Source organism: Dipteris shenzhenensis, chromosome 29 (assembly GCF_047967505.1).
Source record: "Dipteris shenzhenensis isolate YYH24624 ecotype China chromosome 29, Dip_SZ_1.0, whole genome shotgun sequence".
Classification (NCBI taxonomy): Eukaryota; Viridiplantae; Streptophyta; class Polypodiopsida; order Gleicheniales; family Dipteridaceae; genus Dipteris; species Dipteris shenzhenensis.
The window spans coordinates 33,614,520-33,636,610 of NC_141624.1; the positions used below are offsets into that span (position 1 = coordinate 33,614,520).

At 42.4% G+C, this 22,091-nt stretch overlaps 1 protein-coding gene across 1 annotated transcript in view; it reads left to right on the top strand.

The window, feature by feature from the left end:
- The window catches only part of LOC147882735 (putative LRR receptor-like serine/threonine-protein kinase At1g56140), a 382,197-nt gene extending 362,554 nt beyond the window's left edge, over nt 1-19,643 (top strand). The window contains exons 18-24 of the mRNA XM_087400709.1: nt 5,114-5,309; nt 5,682-5,870; nt 6,039-6,157; nt 12,139-12,349; nt 12,524-12,761; nt 12,857-13,007; nt 18,805-19,643. Of these exons, the coding sequence (XP_087256835.1) occupies nt 5,114-5,309; nt 5,682-5,870; nt 6,039-6,157; nt 12,139-12,349; nt 12,524-12,761; nt 12,857-13,007; nt 18,805-19,155 (1,455 nt within the window). The 3' untranslated portion in view covers nt 19,156-19,643. The remainder of the gene's footprint in view (nt 1-5,113; nt 5,310-5,681; nt 5,871-6,038; nt 6,158-12,138; nt 12,350-12,523; nt 12,762-12,856; nt 13,008-18,804) is intronic.
- The last annotated feature ends 2,448 nt before the right edge of the window (nt 19,644-22,091 follow it).

The following is a 22,091-nucleotide window of genomic DNA, read 5'->3' on the forward strand; positions in this document are numbered from 1 at the left end:
AGGTATCCATGGAGGCAGTCTGCTTTTCTTTGTGGTGATTTCAACAATGCTTCTCAGCCAAGGGATAATACATTTGGTCATACACATATGTTGGCCTCTAAGCAGCAGAGCTGGTCTAAATTGTTGCTTGATTTTAATTTTGCTAATCTTTGGACAGCATCTTACCCCTTGCTGCCTGGGTTTACTTTCCAGCACAATGCTCAATCTACTTACAAAGCTCGACTGGACAGGTGGTACAGAGTTGATCCTCAGCATTCTAATACTTTGACTTATAAAATCATCACCAAAATGGTTGTTGATCGCATTAAAGGATACTTGCATAACGGTTTACATCGTGCACAATATGGATTTGTTCCTCGCAGGCATATTACTGATAATATCGCAAATGCCTATGTTGGAATTGAGTATGCCAAATACACTGAGCAGAATGTTCTTTTACTGCAAGTTGATATTGCCAAGGCTTTTAATACTGTTCAATGGGACTTCATCTCTCAGGCAATGCATGCTTTGGGATTTGGGCAGAAATTGCAGCATATCATATACTAGCTTTATAGTGACAGTCAAGCTGCTTGTATTCTTTCTGGGGATATATCTGAAGCGTGGACTCTTCGTTGCTCGGTGCGTCAAGGCTATCCACTTAGTGTACTCCTGTATGCCCGCCACGCATCCCATGCTTCAGTACATGGATCATCTCGTAGCTATGGATCAGCTACATGGTTTGGAAATTCATGACAGTCGACCGTTGCTTGCTCAAGTGTATGCAGATGATTCTTTTTTCACTCCTCAAAATACAGAGCATGATCTTTCGGAGCTGATGAAAGCTCAAAATACAGAGCATGATCTTTCGGAGCTGATGAAAGCTCTTTCTTTATATGGTTTAGCTGTTGGGCTTCATGTCAACTTTCAGAAATTGAAATTATTGCCTTTGCATTCCAAGGAATGGCACTCTCTTTTATAGCCTGGGGAAATCATTCCTCCAACTCAATTGGTTTGTCATCTTGGCTATCCTTTGAGTTGGACAATTTCTCCTCGTCAACAGTCCGATTGGATTCTCGCAGCTCTCAAGAAAAAGCTGGAAAACTGAAAATTGGTGACCTGGCCTTTGCATGTTCGTCTTCGAATTGTGCAATCTATTCTGATGGCGTATATTCAATTCTACTTGCCTCTTATTATGTTCAGCAAGGCTGATCTTGCCTCTTTATGTCTGATGTGCTGGAACTCTTCTGGTGTTCTCGCAATGGCAAAAAAAGCTTGCGTTTGCTTCCGGTACAGCAGCTTTGTTCTCCAAAGATGCATGGGGGTCTCAACATTTTGAATATGCATCTGCATATTCTTGCCCATAAGGGGAAACTCATTCTGCAGTTTTTGCAAGGTTCTCAACCATGGGCTGCCATGATCCGTCATTTGCTCTTGCACATTGAATCTCCAACTTTTGGTCATTGGCAGCTTACACAGTGGGAGTTTCTTTTTGGTTCTGTGACAGGCAAAATCCTCGGCTGTCCTTTGGTTTCTCATTTGTTGATGGATTGGAAACATATCCTCTCTCTCTTGGAATGGCCTCTATTCCATGCCGTCCTCTCAAGTTTACAAGTATTACTGTCTCCTCTTTATAAAGTTCTACTTCCTCTACCATATATCTCTCATAGGGCGGATCAGCTTTGGCATCTTGATCGTCCCGTGAAATGGTGGCGGAAAAGTTTGAGACAAATTTGGCATTCTAAGATTCGTCTCTGTCAGCAGGTTTTCTTGTGGAGAGCTTTATTGGGTGTTCTTCCTCATGGACAGCTTTTGGCACGCCGACATATTGCTTCATCTATTTGTCACAGATGTCTGGCTCCGAGAGACACTGTGCCTCATCTCCTCTGGCATTACTTAGGCCAAATCTACTTGTCAAGACCTCACTGAACTCAGTCATCATCGTTCGTTGTCCATGCATGAGCAAACAACACTATGCCAGGCCAAACATTGTCTTAAACTAAATGATCACAGGAAACTGGCAAAATGGGAGACTAGAGCAAGACAAAGAGCCTTCACAGATAAAGGTTGCTCTTCCAAAGAATTTTTCAAAAGTGTACATCAGAGGAGAATAAAAACAGAAATTTGCAGAGTGCTTATGCCCGATGGATCATGGACTACTTCACGATCACAGCTTGCCTCTGTTTGTGTGCATCATTTCTCTCAGCAATTTGGCTCTGCAGCTCCTCCCTCGCAATAGATTTTGCTTGCACGAAATTTACTGTTGCAACATGTTTCTCCAATCATTTCCCCTACTCAAGCTTTGGAATTGGAGGAACCCTTTACTGAGAGGGAACTGTCAGATGCGATCAAATCATGTGGCAGATGGAAATCCCCAGGATGGGATGGTTTAACAGTCGAGTTTTTTCTAGCATACTGGCCTATTTTGAAGCATTCATTGCTATATATGGTGAATGCTGCATGGCAAAATCAGAAAATGCCGGACACATGGAAGAGAGGTCTTGTTAAACTCCTTCCTAAAAAACAAATTTGTGAGTCTTTGACAGACTGGAGACCTATCACTCTTATGCCCGTAATTTACAAAGTCACTACCAAAATGATTGTTGATCGGCTAAAGGGGTTTTTACATGATGGGTTGCATCCTGCTCAATATGGCTTTGTCCCGCGTAGGCATATCACAGATAACATTGCTAATGCCTACATTGGAATTGAATATGCCAAATACACACAGCAGGATGTTTTGTTATTGCAAGTTGGTATTGCCAAAGCCTTTGATACAGTTCAGTGGGATTTTATTTCATCGACTATGCAGGCATTGGGTTTTGGCACAAAAATGCAGCAACTCATCACTTGGCTATATCAAGATAGTGAAGCTGCCTGCATACTTTCAGGAGATATTTCTCCATCCTGGACTCTTGCTTGCTCTGTCAGGCAAGGATGTCCACTGAGTGCTTTACTTTTTGCCATAGCCATTCATCCACTGCTTCAATATCTGGATCACCTCTTGGACACTGACCAGCTGCACGGTTTGGAGATTCTTGGCAGTCGCAGCATGATTGCTCAAGCATATGCTGATGATTCATTCTTTACTCCAAAAAATACTCGGGCTGATCTGTCCATGATTATGCATGCTCTTTCTACATATGGATTGGCTGCTGGCCTTCGGGTAAATTTTCAGAAATCAAAATTGCTGCCATTACATGCACAGGAATGGCACAACCTTCTGTGGCCAGGGGAAATTGTCCCCGCTTCTCAATTCATTCGACATCTTGGTTATCCTCTAGGTTGGGAACTCACCCGTTCACAACAAACTGATTGGGTGCTAGTAAAGTTAAGGGCAAAACTTGAATATTGGAAGCTTGCAACTTGGCCATTACATGTTCGTCTGCGAATTACACAATCCATTTTGATAGCATACATACAATTTTATCTGCCTCTCACTATGTTCACTAAGGCAGATCTGGTTTCATTTATGTCAGCTATCATGGAAATTTTCTGGCATTCAAAACATGGCAAGAAAAGTCTCACATTACTCTCCATGCATCGTCTCTGTTCTCCAAAGATGCACGGGGGTCTGAACATTCTCAATATTCAAATGCATTTACTTGCTCACAGAGGGAAAATGATGATACAGTTTATACAAGGAGATCAGCCTTGGGCTTTCATGATCCGCTCTCTTTTATTACATCTTCATACATCTGCCTTTGGAAATTGGTAGCCTACTCAGTGGGATTTTTTATTTGGCTCTATCCAAGGAAAGATCAGAGGATGCCCTTTTGTCTCTCGTCTACTTCTTGATTGAAAACACATTCTATCCCACTTGGAATGGCATGGCAGGGACTCTCTCTCGGGCAACTCTTTGAGGGTAGAGAATATCTTATGGTCTAAAGTATTCCACCCTCCTTTGGCCATACAAGAACCCCGACGTTCTTATTTTCTGTCCTTCAGTGGCGGATGTACTTCAAGATGATGGCACAATTCTATCTTTTTCTATGGCTGCTCGCAAATATGGCTTGGGAACTCATTATCGTCCTTTATGGCATAAAATTTCAGCAATGCTCCAACTGTACTTGCCGGTACCTCATTTGGAACTTCAGCATCGGCTTGAGGATTGGATTTTACGCTCTCCTTCCTCATACGCCCGCCCTTTGAAGCTCTCACATATCACAGTATCATCACTGTATAAAGTGTTATTACCTCCACCTTGGATTTCCAACAGAGCAAATACTGTTTGGCATATGGATCGTCCAATGAAGTGGTGGAGAAAAAGGCTGCGTCTCCTTTGGCATTACAAAGTCCCTCTTCGACAACAGCTTTTCCTATGGCGAGTTCTCCTTGGCATTTTTCCATCCGGACAGTTACTCGCACACAGACATATTGCTTCAGCTGTTTGTCACAGATGCCAGAGCTCTACTGAATCAGTGTTTCACATCTTTTGGTCTTGTCCAAATACTTCTGATCTCATTGCTCTCATCAGACAGAGGCTTCGACAGCGATTTCCTACTGTTACTTTTGGCAGATTTTTCTGGTTGTTTGGTTTTCATCCACAGAGACAAGGTTTTGATTTATTTTTTGTATGGGTGCGCTATTGGACCCTATGGACTTTATGGATGGATAGAAATCATAGAGTCTTTGGTGATCCACTATTTTCATCCTTTCTTTTTTTCAAACGATCTCTACAACAATCATTCTACGATTGTTTTCAGACTCGTTTGATTGATCAGGATGTGTATATAGCTTATACTGAGATCTTTAGTTGAGTAGTAGTTACTTCGTTTTTGAAGTAACTATGAATGTAATTATTCTACAGAAATAAAAGATTTCTTCCCACTAAAAGAGAGAGAGAGAGAGAGAGAGAGAGAGAGAGAGAGAGAGATGTTTAACTGGAAAGAGAACAACTATTTTGTACTGTACAGCTCGGCCATTAATAGAGGCGAAGAATCCATCTTCAATGAGACTATAGAGGCAAAAAAATTACGGGGTTGTAGAGTAGTGAAAGTGACAATGGACTAGATTCAGACCTTTTGACTCTAGAGTGGCAACAAAGACACATTATGCTTCTGAATCAGATTTGGTTAGAAGAGTTTCCAATATGAATATTTATAGTTCATTTCTCACTTGAATAATGTCACTTCAGGGGAATAGAGTACTGCAAGATTTTAATATCAAAGATGAGGCCAAAGGATCATTTCGAGCTGTGGTGAGGAACTTCACAGTTGATGTTGAAGACGGTGCCCTTGAGATTCACCTTTTCTGGTCTGGAAAGGGGACGTGCTGTATCCCAGTGCCAGCAACATATGGGCCTCTTATATCAGCCATACGTGTCAATGCAGGTGGCTTCTTCAAAACAATTGATGTTAGGCAATGGAAACTTCTCATTTTCAGTTGCCCAGTGGTCTTCTTGCTGAAAGCAGTATTTGCTTAGGTTGAGACTGAAATTCTAAATTTAGCCTCCTTCTTAGTTTCCTTCCTTTACATTTGATTCAAATGAAGTCTTTCCATTCATAAAAAATAGATTTACCTCTATTGTGCTTCACAGTTAAAGACTGGCTACCACACAGAGCGGGAAAAAAGAATTTCTGTTTCAAATGTGACTTAGTTGTACGTCAAGAACATGCACAGTTCTTGATAGTGACATATATCTCTGTGTTGCTACAATTTCTGACAATTCTTTATAATCTGTGAATTGTGTGTTTCGTATGAAGACTTTGCTATAGAGGGTGCCAGTGGTCAAAATCCCCCGGCTGGCATGAAATCAAACCGAGCTGCAAAGTTGGGTGGTATAATTACTGGGGCTCTGGTTGGTGCTTTGGCTTTGTGCTGTGTTTTGACACTCTTATTGAGGAGGAAGAAAGCCACAGAGCCTCCACCATTCGATGTAGAAGGAGGAGAAGGTATTTTGAGCTTTAATGAGTTGTGATTACCTACAGAAAAACGATGTGTACAAGCTATTTTTTGCTGGTCTTTCAAGCCTTTCATGTGCTTACGTACTTCCATATAATGTGAGCACAATGAATGGTTTATATGGCCCACTTAAAGCCTATTGGTGTTTTCCCTTGTAGATTTTTGGAGTATTGAAAACCGTCCCAACATGTTCACTTATAATGAATTGAAGGATGCAACTGGAGCATTTCATCCTCAAAACAAGTTGGGAGAGGGTGGATTTGGTGCAGTCTTCAAGGTACAGCAAAATTTGCTCAAAGAACATAAGCAAGTCTCTCTCTCTTTCTCTCTCTCTCTCTAGCATGACTACCATATCATAATGTTGATTTTTTAATCCCATAGACCTTCTGCATGTTTGAAGATGTTATTTCATCTTTCTTTATTTTCTTGTGTATCTCTTTCATGTTTAGCACCGCGCAGTCTCCTAACAAGGGTAGGCACTACTAGAGCGATTATTTATGTTGAGGATTTGAACCATATCTTTTGAGATATTTTGTAGAACAAACATTTCAAGAAATTACATTCCTTTTTCAAAGTAGATTGTATGGGTTTGCTATGGATGTATGACTTGATTCGATGCCCAGATTGTTGATCTCCAGTACAAAAAATTATCTTCAACTTTATTATCTTGCATCCTACACCATGGTTGAAAAGTTCAAAATAAGCATATTGGGATCAAACAAGGATGCCATCTATCACCAACCCCATTTGGCATTTCGGGATCAAACAAGAAGAAAAGTTCAAAATAAGCATATCAGGATCAAACAAGGATAAGGATGTATCACCAACCCCATTCGGCATGTTCACTGCAAGCTAGATGAGTGCTTAAGATTGCATAGCAGGAACAAGACCTTATTACAGAAAGGATTGTCCTAATGTAACGGAGGATCCATCACCTCGAGTCAGCATGGTTGACATGGTAGTAGGGGGGGAGGAGGATGGTGAACACATAATCGGTGGCGTATTTGCTGCATTGACTAGGTCACAATCGAAAGATGTTAAAGTGACCTTAGAAGACCTCCACTTCCACTTTAATCTCCACAAATCAATGCAGGGTTGACAAAAGGCACTGTTCTAGATGAAATTTCTTATGTTGGACCCCTGGTGAACTAGTGAACCAATGCTTGGCCTATGCCTCCCTCACATGTGAGCAAAGTCCTAGGGTAACTATGGGAATAAATGGGGCGAGGCTTAGGGAATTTCTCCCTAGATGGTGATGCATCAACATTATACTCAAGTATATCATGCTACAATTGGTCAACATCTAGCTAGTATGCCACGCAATCTCCCATGAAGCAATTAACATGCTAGAATTACGTAACCTCGAAGACTTTGATGATGACAATGGAAGCCCCGGTCATGAATCAGAATTTGGATCATCAAGAGGTCAATTCACTAGAATAAGAGTGTGATTAACCATATGGACTTAGTTCAGTTTGGGGTATTAAAGATATAAAAGAGTGGTAGACCTTAGGTCCTAGGTTAGATATTATGTCATGAACGAGGGATAGAAATTTTAAGGCACCACATGATGTGGCAAGCCCCTACATACATCTATTACGGATGAAGCGCATGGTTGCCACCTTGTACCATTCCATTGGTCGATCTCTTGTGGCCTCACCACATGTCACACAAACATTCACTCACTCACTCTAGGGCAGCCAAATAGATGTAAGTATTGCATCTAGTGTATGTGTTTGCTGCATTTCTTTGGGCACACTATGTCATTGTGCCACATAGGATGGGACTGAATCCCTGACTTCTATGAGAGACCACTTGGAAGCTTCTCCCTCCTCACCAGTTGCTTCTCAAGGGACCATAGCTAGCTCTAAGCCAATCAAATTTTCTGCCTCTGCAATTAGCATGGGAGCCATGTCTAGTTCTAGACCGTCATTGCACACAGTACGATGACCGTCATTGTCATGTTCTGTTCTTGGTTCCATTCCAGTAGTCACTCACCTTTCCTCCATGGGGGGGTGCCAGGAAATGGAGTCAAGTCAATTTTGGTTTGTTCTAGTGAGTCCTAGTGTGAGTTTTATAGTACTAGGTGTCTCTAGGAGTGTCACGTGTCATATTGGGAGTTATCCCATATACATTTGGTACTTCGTGTGTGTGTGCCTATCCTATAAAAGCATTGTACTTGTCACTTGTCAAATCACTTAACTCATTCAAGTACAAGCTACTTTGGTTCACACATGAGTATTTGTTCATTGCATTCATTTTCCTTTCCATTTTATTATGTTTGCTATTTTTCCTTTCCGCTCTGAGTGTTAGCTTGCTTCTCTCCCTACCACTATGTTCCTTTAGATTGAACCCATGCTGCCTCCCTCTCTCTTAGTTTTCTTTTGATTCTTGGGTACATGGTTTCTGTGTTATTGTTGAATCATGAATTTGTGGCAAGGTTAATCTTGGTTCCTCATGACAACCCGTGCAACTGTGGAGGGCATTGTTGTCTAGCAAGCCTCCCCATTTGTGAATTCTTACATAGAAGCCATCATCTGAGACATATATTTATGATTACTCTAGATGGAAAATAAGAGCCACCATCTAGAGGGGACAGATTGAACACCATTCGGAGTCCTTCTCTCCTAGATTCTTGTGTACATGGTTTCTTAAGTCATGAATTTGTGGGTTAATCTTGGTTCTTCATGACAACTGTGGAGGGCACTGCTGTCTAGCAGGCCTCCTCGTTTATATTTTCTTTCATAGAAGCCATCTTGTGAGGTCATGAATCGCCACCTTGGGCGGTCGCCTAATAGAAGGCGCACCCACAGCTGAGGTAGATTATCATAGCCCGTGAGGCTCCTCTGTAAGTCTCAAGCTGAGTGCAACTCTTTGAGTGGAAGAAAGACTTGCAAAGAAGAATCTGCACAGACCTTCTGTGTAGAAGAAGCCTTTCCTAAAAAGCAAGCAACAAAAGAAGATCAAGTAGGCAAAAGACCTGCACATCCAAAGCGGTGCACAAGTGTGTCATTTCCAAGGACTGTGTCTACAATGATAAAATGGCTATCTATAATGTGTATCTGCAAAATGACAAAACAACTATCCATAATGTGTATCTGCAAAGTGAAAAAAGGACTATCTATAATGTGTATACAGGTACCAAGGTACAGGTACCAAGGATAGTCTATAATGTGTATCTGCAAAATGAAAAAAGGAGCAGAGCAAGGCCTAGAATAATGGGCCAGTAGCCCTGACAATAGGACAACAAACTTGAATAGAAGCAGCTTGTAGAAGAACATGACAGGCCATTGACGTGAGGGGCAAACCTGGAGGCATATTTCCATCAGGTGGCAAATTGGCATCCACAATTCCATCGATGGAATACCTTGAGCAACATGAACACTTTGTAAATCAAAGGTCTATGCAAAGGCCAACATAATCCTGGAAAGGGGCAAATGGTAAATTTGAGGTTGTGCTGACAGTAGACCGACAGCAGTGGCACCCAGGAGCAACGTGGCACAGATTAAGCATTCAATGGCGGCAGTACACCTGTTGTACAGATTTTTGTGCACCGACTTTAGTTCAGCAATAAGAAGCAGACACAATCGTCATGTTTGGTGACATGCTTGCATACAAAAACAAGAAGCCATTTACATCATCAACAGAAGAGCCTGCAAGAATTCAAAAGGTTAGCTTTTGCAGGGTTAGTAGCATTGAAAGCTACAGAGAAAAATATTTTGGTTGAAGTTGCAAAGCCCTACATCATCTGTAAGCAATTCAAATTGATTTGAGAGGTAGAAGTTGATGGGAATAATTATGTCCTGATGGAATTCTGATTTAGTTCTACAGTCTATAATTCCAAATTGAAAACAACATCTGAGGTCACCATAAGGCACCTAAAGCCTCGCCGTTTATTATTTTCCCTTGCTTTTGTGCTAGTTTGATATCCACAAGCACCTCAATTTGAGGTCCTTTGAAGACATAATTTGACTGTGTGTATCTGCTTCATCATCAAGAACTAGCCTTTGGCATTTGCACACCGTGGCTCATCGATTGGTTGATCCTCTGTTTTCAAAGAGAGGCAATATATATTTCCAGCTGTATTACGTGGGCCCTATTTTACCCACCTGATCCTCATGATTGAGAGTGAACCTCATATAATCAATCCTCACATTGAGAGAAGGCTTACACCACCCTCGAAACCACCTGCTAAGGCGGTCCACTTAGATCTTTTGTTGCAGGTTTCCAACTAAAGGAGGACATTGTCACCCCTCCCTCCCCATTTAGACATTAGAACAAATACATGGCTTCCATGACCGTGGATGTCACCACCTACAACAATTATTCTGAGATAGGAGTTGCAACGAGCCCTTGTTAGACATTTAGTGGATGTTTTGATGATGAAGGGGCATATTTTAGTGATAGTGAGATCTAGTCCCCACAAGTAGGTTGAATAAATGGGAATTCGACTAGGGTATCTTTGGCTCAGGATCCATAATGTCTATACACCAACATGTCGATAAGTGAGAGACACTTCTAGCATCAAGGTCATGGGATGGTAAAAGGGAACTGATGAACCATTGATTCCAAACCAGGCAAAGAGGATTACACCCAATGGAGGCTTTGGCTCTTGTATTGGGACCAAGAGAGTGGTTTTGGCCCCTCTTAGGTAGGGCAGTCAAAGAAGACTCTTCGGGTGTCCTCCTACATCACCCAGCCTCCCGTTGGAACCCTTGCGAGGGAGAGAATTGTTGGAGCAATAAGGTGCCACATGAGATCCTTACCAAATGCTGGTTGATTATCGCATAGCCTTCACCCAAGGAAGAGTTCTTGATCTTTTGGCTCATGGATCATGCAAGCCTCCCCATGGGTCCATAGCTAGCAGATGAAGAGAGATGGTATATGCCATTGCTGCACAACAACAAACCTAGAGATGATTGCCCAGTGCTTATGGAGCTGGCCTATGGCACAGAGGATTTGGTGTTGCTCATTGAGGATTGTTGCGAAGACGTGGTGAACTCGATGGATATTCATATAGGGAACGGTAGCTTGGCTAAGGAGGGGTGACACACCTTTTCTATAGGGATGATCTCCCTTGGCTACTTGATTGGTGAGGGAAATGGCCATGAGCGAGGAGATCCAAGATTCAACATCTCCCTCTTGGTAGCATCCCGAGCCTTTAAGAGGAATGCATCTGGGAGATAGTAGCTAGCATCACCACCTTGAACATTTGGTACTGCACATGGTTGCCTAATTATGGGGGGCAAGGCATGGAGGGTTTCAGGAAGATTGTTGAGAGGAGGGAATGTTTCTGCAGGGCTTGGCCTGCATACATCTTTACGGAGTGTTTCTGCAAGGTTTGTCAGAGGTGTGGAGTGTTTCTGCAAGACTTGGTCTACAGACATATTTACGGATGGAGGAACGCATTAGTTGTATAGCCCACCACACTTGAGGTTGTTGGCAATCTATAAGGAGGCTGCAGGACAGCTGGCATTTTGCTCAGTCCCTCATGGAAGTACTGTTTTCAAGTTTTAATAGAGGGTACCTTTTCTTAAAGATTTGGGGGTAGAGCGGGTGTGTGTGTGTGGGGAGGGGGGGTCGGGGGGCATGGAGTGTTTCCAAGGGGGTGGGAGATTTTTTCTGGCTTGGACAGTTTGCCATACATATCTCCAGTGGGACTTCACTATTCTAGGGAGATACTGTGTGGCTTCCAATAGCTGTAGCAATTATGCTCATGGTTGCATACTCTCTGTAGAATTATGTCACCAATGCGAGTAGTACACCAAAATACCTCCATGGTATATTTTTTAGGTAGCTGAAAAGCAATCAACTGGACTGTTGAAGAACTGTCCATCGCAATTGTTTGTGTCCAAAGGGGTCTCTCATCAAAAGTCCATATTTTCCTCACATGAATTGGTGCTATTTGAAAAACTAATTGATTGGCAGTCTACTCATTTTCAAGTCAGTGTCCACTCAAGTTCTCTATCAATACAAACCCATATGATCACAAGGGAACTCAGCTGGTCAGAGTCCATTGCCTTGACCCAAATCCCATACAGACCTAGATCTGTGGCACTGTAAATCATGAATGTTCTTCACACTCAGACCATACAATGTTCGGACAAAAATGAATGTACCATGAAGCAGAGCAGGTTGAAGTTGAAGTTAAGACTCTATAGTCAGGATCTAGAGTTCAACAAATGAATTAATTTAAGACATATCTCTATTCTAAGCAATCTGCCTAACTTTCTTTCCTTTCTATCTGGAAAATAACAGGGAACCTTACCAGATGGTAGTCTTATTGCAGTCAAGCAACTGTCGAATGACTCGAATCATAAATCTCGTGACTTTATGAATGAGATAGTGACTATCTCTACTGTACAACATCGGAATCTTGTGAAGTTACTAGGCTGCTGTTTGGAGGGAAATCAGCGCCTATTGGTTTTTGAATTTGTGGAGAATAACAGCCTTTCAAATGCTTTATTTGGTATGAAGATGTATCTTGCAAATTCATTGGATGAGTATCATGAGATTTTTCGTTTCTGTTCGCTCTTGTGCATATGTGTGTGGGTGTGCATGCGTACATGTGAATGGGGGTCACTGCTCATTGAAAGAGAATGGGGAATGGCATGGATAGATTGATTTACTCTATTTTGTGCAGGCGCACCGGGGGAGAGGCTGGATCTGGACTGGCCAACTAGATATAACATTTGCCTTGGAACTGCACATGGTCTTGCATATCTTCATGAGGAATCACGTGTCCGTATTGTCCATCGAGACATTAAAGCCAGCAACATCCTTCTTGACAAAAATCTCAATGCTAAGATTGCAGACTTTGGTCTAGCAAAGCTTTTTGAGGACAACAAATCTCATGTCAGCACTCGAGTTGCTGGAACAATGTAAGATGCAGCTTACTTGTTTCTGGTTATCTTCTTCCTTTTGATTTTGTACTATTTATGGATGAGAAAATTGCTTTTATCGTTCTTTTTTCCAGTGGTTATCTGGCTCCAGAGTATGCCATGCGTGGTCAACTCACAGAGAAAGCTGATGTCTTCAGCTTTGGTGTACTCACCCTTGAACTAATTAGTGGAAGGCGCAACATGAACACTGATTTGCCTACGGAGGAGGCTTTTCTCTTAGAGTGGGTAAGAAGCATACTTCCAAACTTGAGGCTTTAGTCAAACACAAAAAGGGAAGTGTGTTGCAAAATAAAGAAAGCAAGCTGTGATAATATACAAGATCTTGCAGGTGGTGTATGGGACCCTCCAGTTTATGCAGGCTATGCATGGATATAAATCAAAATAAAAGAGGGAGAAAGTGGGGGCGGGGGGGTTGAGACAAGGAGAGCAGGGGCTGTTGGCCTATATTACAGACCCTGTGAGTCTGTGCACCTAAGAGTCTTGGATCTCTAAACCGACCAAAGACTACTCTAGTAGAATGAGAAAATAAGCCTGGACTCGCCTTTTGGCTTGTTTTGTACTGTGAAAGGAGCAAAAGTAAAAATAAAAAAATAAATATTATTAACATCCATGGAATATATACCGAAATGGATGTGGGGGACTAAAATGTGAATACAATGTGCTGTTGCAAAATGAACTGAAGGGCCGATCTACCATCGATCCAAAATGAAATGAATGGAAGATCTACTATATATCCAAAAGTACATGGACAAAAAAAATAAGATAGCAGCTAATGACCTATTAAGATGCTACATTATTGATATAAAAGAGATGAAAATGAACCATTTGATCAGTCAGCTGCCTCTTGAAGAAGTACTTTTAGATACGTCTAAAGACATTCTCTAATCCTCATATTTCAAAAAGTCATGCAAGCAGAATCTCTCTCTCTCTATATGTGTGTGTGTGTGTGTTCGTATGGATTTGTGCCGCGAAGACAAATTCATGACAATATCTCCAATGCATTGACTGCAATTGAATATGCTAAGTACTCGAATCAAGATGTGCTCATATTGCAGGTAGATATCTCTAAGGCATTTGATACTGTACAATGGGATTTTATCTCTCAAACCATGACAAAGTTGGGATTTGGTCCCAAGATCGCAAATGCAATTTATTGGCTTTATTCTGGCTCTACTTCCCAGTGCATTCTCGGAAGCCATCTATCTCGGTCATGGACATTGGGTAGATCAGTCAGACAGGGCTGCCCCCTTAGTGCTCTTTTCTATGCCATTGCGACTCATCCCCTCCTGATGTATCTTGATCACCTTACAAGCACAGGACAGATGACTGGTCTTAAAATCCCTGGGGCTGCATCCTTTTTGGCACAGGCATATGCTGATGATTCCTTTTTTATGCCACAGAACTCTCCTCGGGAAGTCCGCATGCTTATGGCCACATTATCATTGTATGGATTAGCAGCGGGATTGCATATCAATTTTGACAAATCCAAATTGCTTCCACTGAAACAATGTGACTGGCATTCTATTCTCTGGCCTGGTCAGATAGTGCATTCCAAAGAGGTTGTCAGGCATTTGGGATATCCTATAGGATGGCATATCACCAGGAAGCAGCAGCTAAAATGGATCTTCCAAAGACTTCATAAATTGGACTATTGGAAAATTTCTACTTGGCCACTTCATGTTAGGCTCAGAATAGTCCAGTCTATTGTAATGTCTTATGTTCAGTTCTTCTTGCCTTTACTACATTGGTCCTTTAGAGATATCTCAGCTTTTATGTCTCAAGCTATGGAGCTGTTATGGAAGACAAAAACTGCTGTGAAAGCATTGAGACTGCTGAAGATGGAAATGGTGTGCTCCCCTAAGATGCATGGAGGACTTAATGTTCTAAATATCAGATATCATGTACTTGCAAGGAAGGCGACTATGCTCAATACCTTTTTCTGTCAAAAACAGCCATGGACTTGTATGATAGCATCCATGTGTGTCAACATGAGGACAAATGCTTATGGCCATGGACTACTGATCATTGGGAGGTTGTCATTGGGAGATTTGTAGGGAAGATTCCTGGATGCCCTTTCTCTACTGCTCTGATATTGGACTGGAAACAAGTGCTTTCTAAAGTCAAATGGACTCCTGATAATCATTCGAGGACAAACTCAATGCGGAAAGAAAGTATTCATTGGAGTGCCATCTTTGACACTCCACTTGCTTTACAGGAACCGGTTAGGGCATATAATCTCATGAAATTGGGAATCAGATACATCAATGACGTGGTAGATGATCATGGCCATATTTTATCTTTTCCTCAGGCCACTGCCACTTATGCATTGGGAATGCACCACAGGTTGATATGGAAGAAAATTGCTGATCTCTTGCATCCTTTTCTACCTATTCCCCCTGTGGCTGACACAGACAGGCTTATGGATTGGCAATTGTACCCCACTGCTACATGCTCTCGTCCTATTCCTCTGTCCGTTTTGACCTCCATCAAAGTCTACAAGCTTCTTCAGCCTGCCCCTTGGATTCATCAATATGCTAATACTCTATGGCATATCAGGCGGCCCCTTTCATGGTGGCGGAAGAATCTCTGACTAATATGGAGGTGTAAAATGCCTTTGAAACAAAGACTTTTTCTTTGGAGATGCTTGACTAACACACTGTCAGTCCTAGATTCACATGTGCACTATGTGTTTTCATCCTTTAAATTCTCTTTCATCGAGTCCTCCACCTTCTCATCCACCTGTACTTGTTTTGATTTGGTGAGGAAGGTTCTCACGGATGAAGGGAAGTCCACATTTTCCAAGATTCTCATTCTTTTAACTCTCTTCTCAAGCTCATCTTTATCACTTGACGTTTCAGCCTCAATCAACGATTTAACAAACTGCATATACCCAAACCAAAAAAGTCAAAACACTCGGGGCAACAGGAAACCAGATGCAATGCTTGGATAAGGGCTGCTCCTCCAAAGCTTTCTTTAAAAGCCTGCATGCGGATAGGCGAAAGGAGGATATTTGCAGAATCAGGCAAGATGATGGCACCTGGACCACATCCAAATCAGAATTGGAATGGAAATGCTCTAGTCATTTCCAGCATCTCTTCTCTCCTCAGCCTGATCATTCAATGCAAGTGAATGCAGCTAGGTCTCAATTTCTGATACATGTTCAGCCCATATTGTCCCCGGAACGGGCTCGTGCACTGGAGCATCCCTTTATGCTTAATGAACTAGATGATGCTCTGAGTCACTTACGTAAAGGCAGCTCTCCTGGTTGGGATGGATTGACTGTAGAATTCTTCCGTGAATTTTGGGGTATCTCAAGAACACTCTGCTTCTTATGATCAATCATGCTTGGGCAAAACAATCTCTCCCTCCTTCTTGGAAACATGGCCTTGTCAAATTGATCCCCAAAAAAAGGTTGTGTGAGACAATGGCTGATTGGCGACCCATATCTCTTATGCCAGTCATTTACAAACTCATTGCCAAAATGATTGTTCTCAGGGTTCGATTTATCTTGCAAGCAGGACTTCATCCTAGGCAGTATGGGTTTGTTCCCAGAAGACAGATTACTGATAATATCTCCAATGCTTTGCTTGCAATTGAGTATGCCAAATATTCTAAACAAGATGTTCTCATTCTCTGCAAGTCGACATTGCCAAAGCATTTGATACTGTCCATTGGGATTTTATTTCTCAGACTATGCATAAATTGGGATTTGGCCCTCGGCTAGTCCACATTATTTATTGGCTCTATTCTCATGCCACTGCGCAGTGTTTGCTTGGTGGTGGGTTGTCAAGAGCATGGACTATGACCTGCTCAATGAGACAAGGTTGCCCTCTTAGTTCGCTACTATATGCCATTGCTACTCATCCGTTATTGTTGCATATGGACCATCTTACAACTACAGGGCATGGCTTGCAAATTCCAGGGGCACAGCCGTTTCTTGCACAGGCATATGCTGATGACTCTCATTTCATGCCCAGGAATTCTCAAACTGACCTCTCTCACTTGATGCATACTCTGAATGATTTTGGCATAGCTGCTGGACTCCATATTAACTTTCAGAAATCCAATCTTTTAGCATTGAAAGAAGCTGATTGGCATGCACTTCTTTGGCCTGGCCACATCCTCCCTTCCCACACTCTTGTTAGGCATCTAGGATATCCCATTGGCTGGAATATTACCCCTCAACAACAGCTCAAATGGGTGCTTTAAAAGATCAACAAGAAGCTGGAATACTGGCATTTGTCCACTTGGCCTCTACATGTTCGACTTCGGATAGTACAGTCTATCATTATGGCATACGTGCAATTTTATTTGCCTCTTCTTCCCTGGTCTTTTAAGCATTTGGCTTCCTATATGTCCCAGGCTATGGAGATATTTTGGAAAAGCAAATCTCACAAAAAGGCATTGCGACTTCTTCCCATGCAGGCTGTTTGCTCTCCTAAGACTCATGGGGGACTGAATATTCTCAATCTTCAGTTTCATATGCTGGCAAGAAAGAGCACTATGATTGCTAATTTTTTTCAGCAAAAACAGCCATGGGCTATTATGTTAGCAGCTATGCGTGGAAACATGACATCCCATGCATATGGGCATTGGATTACAGATCACTGGGAAGCAGTCATGACCACATTTCAGGGGAAAATTCCTGGTTGTCCTGTCTCTACTGCTTTTATTCATGATTGGAAGAGAATTCTCTCTTATGCTAAATGGACAGGTGCTTCTTCCAATCATTGTAATTCTTTTCGCTTGGAAAGTATCCATTGGAGCAAGGTGTTTGAATCGCCTCTCGCTTTACATGCGCCTATCAAAGCATATAATCTTATGAAACTGGGCATAAGATTTATCGGAGATGTTGTGGATCAACATGGTTATGTGCTTTCATTTTAAGCTTGCAGGACATTCCCCTTGGGTCTGCATCATCGGCCCATTTGGAGAATACTTACAACTATGTTGCAGCCATTTGTTCCTGTTCCTCCACTGTTTGTACAGGACAGATTGCTGGAATGGAATCTGACTTCCTTATCCCCTGCTACCTGTTCGCTTTCAATGCATAATTTGGCCTCCTCGATGGTCTACAGATTTCTTCTTCCACCGCCATGGATTGATAAGCATGCCAACAATCTTTGGAATTTGGATAGGCCTGTATCTTGGTGGCAATCACGACTCAAGAAAATTTGGAAAGCCAAATTGCCATTGAAACAGAGGCTTTTCTTTTGGAGATGTATAGTGGGAGCTTTTTCCATTGGGGTGAAACTGGCAGCACGTCGCATTGCTTCCTCTTCTTGCCCCCGTTGTTCTTATCACCGTGAGACAGTTCCCCATTTGTTATGGTCTTGTCAGCACTCTCGGTTATTGATCACTCATGTTTCTCATTTGCTGCGGCTTCGTTTTCCCTCTATCAGATTTGGGAAACTCTTCTGGATGTTTGGATGCTTCTCATCCTAGATGTCTCCATTCCTCCTTTTCTTTCACTGGACTCGCTTTTGGGTACTCTGGACTATTTGGACACAGAGATTGCATTCTAGGATGGGACAACAGTTTCCTCAAGCATATGTTTTCTTCAGAATGTCCCTCAAGCAATCTTTACATGATAGCTATGCTGCGAGGGACTTGGATGCGACTAGCCTTGAAGTGTTTTCTGACTGTTTTTGAGTTCTTCCATTAGGCTCTCTTTTGGAGTCTAATATCATGTACATTGATCTCATGTTAATAATATAGTTACTGGTTTCACAAAAAAAAAAAAGTGTGTGTTCACCAAAAAAAAAAAGTGTGTAAGCAACAATATTTCACCCCAAAAAAAAAAAGTGTGTGTGTATATGTATATATATATATATATATATATATATAGAGAGAGAGAGAGAGAGAGAGAGAATTGACCTCCTCTGACAGAGTGCATTTGAGAGGGATTGGCGTCAACTTTAGGGAAGAGGTGGTGCATGTGAGAGAGAGAGAGAGAGAGAGAGAGAACAGAAAATACCTAGCCCTTGACCATCTAATGCTTTGCTTTCGTCTTTTTTTGCAGACCTGGCACCTGTATGAAAAGAACAAGCCACTAGATCTTGTTGATCCCAAGTTGGGTCCAAGCTATAACCGACAAGAAGTTTGGAGGGTGTTTCAGGTTGCTTTATTGTGCACCCAAGCAGTGCCAGCAATGCGGCCATCAATGTCTCATGTTGTTGCAATGATGACAGGGCATGCTGAGATTACTGGAACAATTTTGCGACCAGGATTTCTTTCAGATCGGACTCATTCTGTAGCTGGGGTCCAGAGAGGTTATACAAGCTCTAGTATGGGTACTTCATCGAGCTCAGGTGTCACTTACAGCTCTGCTGGAAAGTCATCCATCACTTATAGTGAGGTGGAAGCTAGGTAGCAGTCAATTGAAAAATGTACTAGTACATCAACTGCTTCAACTCCATTGCTGTTTGCTATGAACACTACCAAAGGTCTGAAAACAGCTAGATGTTCTTGAGAAAAGGGTGGTTTGCGTTCTCAAGGAAACTGAACAAGGGGGTTTCACTGTTTAGTTACCTTTGTGGTACACAAAAAATGGTCCTCTTAATTGGCGCATGCCACCAGGGCTCCTTACAAACCAATGAGATTGGACTGTGGAATAGAAGCTTCCCTTGAGACTGAATCCTAACAAAATTTCTTTCATTGAAACTTGATAGCAGGTGATATTGGTTTTTCAACAGTCCATAGTGTCCATAGGTAACGATAGATAATATTTATGTAGATAGTGCAACACGTTGCACCTCAAATTCTTTCCTATGTTAATATGCATGCTGGAAAAAAGTGGACTTTCCTTGTCACCAGCCTATTCTTTTTTTTTTTTGGGGAAAAAATTACTTCTATTAAGTATCAATGAAAACTGCAGAGCAAGCTCAATGTGAAAGTATATCAGGTCAATAAAAACATGAGAGAAATCAAAGCTCAAAAAGAGCTAGCAAGTAACCAAGGATGAGGCTGAAAATGCCAAGTCACCAGCCTATTCCACATTACAAGGTTATGACAATTTCTTGAAAACATTATTGTTTTTGAAAGAAAAATGTAAAGTGATTTAAAAGACAATAAATGCTAATTTAAATATGACATATGGTGTAATTCAAATATTTCGCCTCAAAAACATTAAACGGTTGATATTTGCAAGCAAGTCGGGTGACAAGGTCACTCCACAAGACTGGCAACACCTCCATATCAGTCAATTAAGATGATGCAAATATAGCATGTTGAGAAATCATAGCCAAAAGAGTGTGTTTTAGTGTGTTTACTAGGAGTTCTAGTAGTGGTTTATGTGTGAGTGCCACATGTCACTTTGGAAGCTATCCCATATACATTTGTGCACTCTAGTGTGTGTGCCTATCCTATAAAGGCTTGTACTTGTCACTTGTCAAATCACTCTCAATCTAATCAAGCTTACAAGCATTTTGGTCTACATGTGAGTACTTTCCTTTGGTTCATGCTCTTTCATTATTTCTTTCATACTTTCCTTGCATCCATCCTCCATAGCTCTCCTCTTCCTACCCTACCTCCTCTCCCTACTCCACTCTGTTCCTTCATGTGGTATCAGAGTCATGTTCCTAGCCATTCTTCATCCTTCCTTCATTTCTTCCTTTCTTCCTAGCTCAACCAGAGGTTGAGGGAGGCTCGTAAATGGAAGCTTTTCTCCTCCTCCAAGAAAGAGCTAGCCCTTCTTCTTAGCCTCTCCATGAGCTGATCTACAACGACATTGGAGTTGTCATTGAAGAGATCTCATCAACATTGGGATTGCTGTCGTTGCTCATGCTTCTGTCCTCGCCATCAGTCTTGGGATTGCCACCTATTGCTGACACGTCCCAGCACTCCTGAAACCTCTGATCTGTAAGCAAACACAAGAACACACACAACGTGAGAAAACTAAGCAGGCTGCTCACCACCCAACCATGACATCTACGAGATGTGATCCCGAATCAGGAGATGTCCACTCCGAGCCACGAGATGAGCTACTGGCACGAACTCCCAACTAGATCCTAACCAGTCTGGTGTCCCATACCACCAGGTGGCGCTGTGAAGCCTGGGATCTGCTACTGGGCCTTGGGCTACGCTAAGATGCAGGCGCGCGTCCGCGACTCCTCAGACCTAGCACCTGGGAACGAAACTTTCTCCCATCGGCTTCTGAGAACTGAACCCTTGGGCCCCTTTTATAGACTGGGGCCCCAAGCGCTAAAAATAGCGAAGACCTCTAACTGGTTCGTACCCTTGTCACTCAACCCAAGAATCAAGCCCGCCTAGCTCTAGCCCTCCCCAGCCTACCTGAGTTAGTCTTGTGTACCCAGTACACGTCAGATACCAATCCGTGTACATGACATACTTCCCCTCCTCTAAGAACTCACTCCTGAGTTCGCTAAAAAATCCAAAAATGTTCTTTGGAGGTTTTGTAATGTCTCACATGTTGCATCCTCCTCAACACGATCCTTCCACTTGATCTTGTATTCCGTGATAGATCGATTACGAATCTGTTTGTCACGAAATTCAAGAATACACTCAGGTTCGTGTGGAATAAAAGTCAAATATGTAACTTCTACTATCTCGTGAGGAGAAACAAGTTGATCATCTGCACCCAAGACTTCTTTCAGTCTACTGACATGAAAGACTGGGTGTACTTTAACATCAGGAGGCAATTCTAGTCGATATGCAACTGGTCCAATTCTTTTAATGACCTTGAACGGACCACAGTATCTGGGGGATAATTTCGGAACCAAACCAGTACTTAGGCTCTTGGATTCCTTGGGAATTCGCAAATATACCATCGTTCCTTCAGAGAACTCTCTAGGTGAACGATGTCTATTAGCATAAAATCTGTCCCGATCTTAGGCACTTCTAATAGACTCCTCGGCAAACTGTAACATTTCTTGCATGTCTTGCAAGAAGTTCTTTGCAGCATCATTTTGAATCCCTTTTAACCCAACCATAACTGGTGACTTAGGTTGAAACCCGTACATAAGCATAAAAGGATTGTAACCAGTACTCGAATGCTTTGCACTGTTATAAGCAAATTCTATCATAGGTAGATAATCTTTCCAACATCCAACAAATCATTTATAACAAAAACAAGCTGAGCTCCTGCGAGCCCCCCTCCCTCCCTTCCGCAGCCTCTACCTCCCTACCCTCCTTCGCCTCTCTCCCTCACCCTCGCCCCCCCTCGCCCTCGCCTTACCCCCCTCGCCCTCGCCGCACCCCCCCCGCCTCAGCCCGCCTCCACGCCCTCACCCCTCGTCCCTCCGTCCCTCGACCCTCGCCTCACCTCTCGCCTCGCCCCTCGCCCTCACC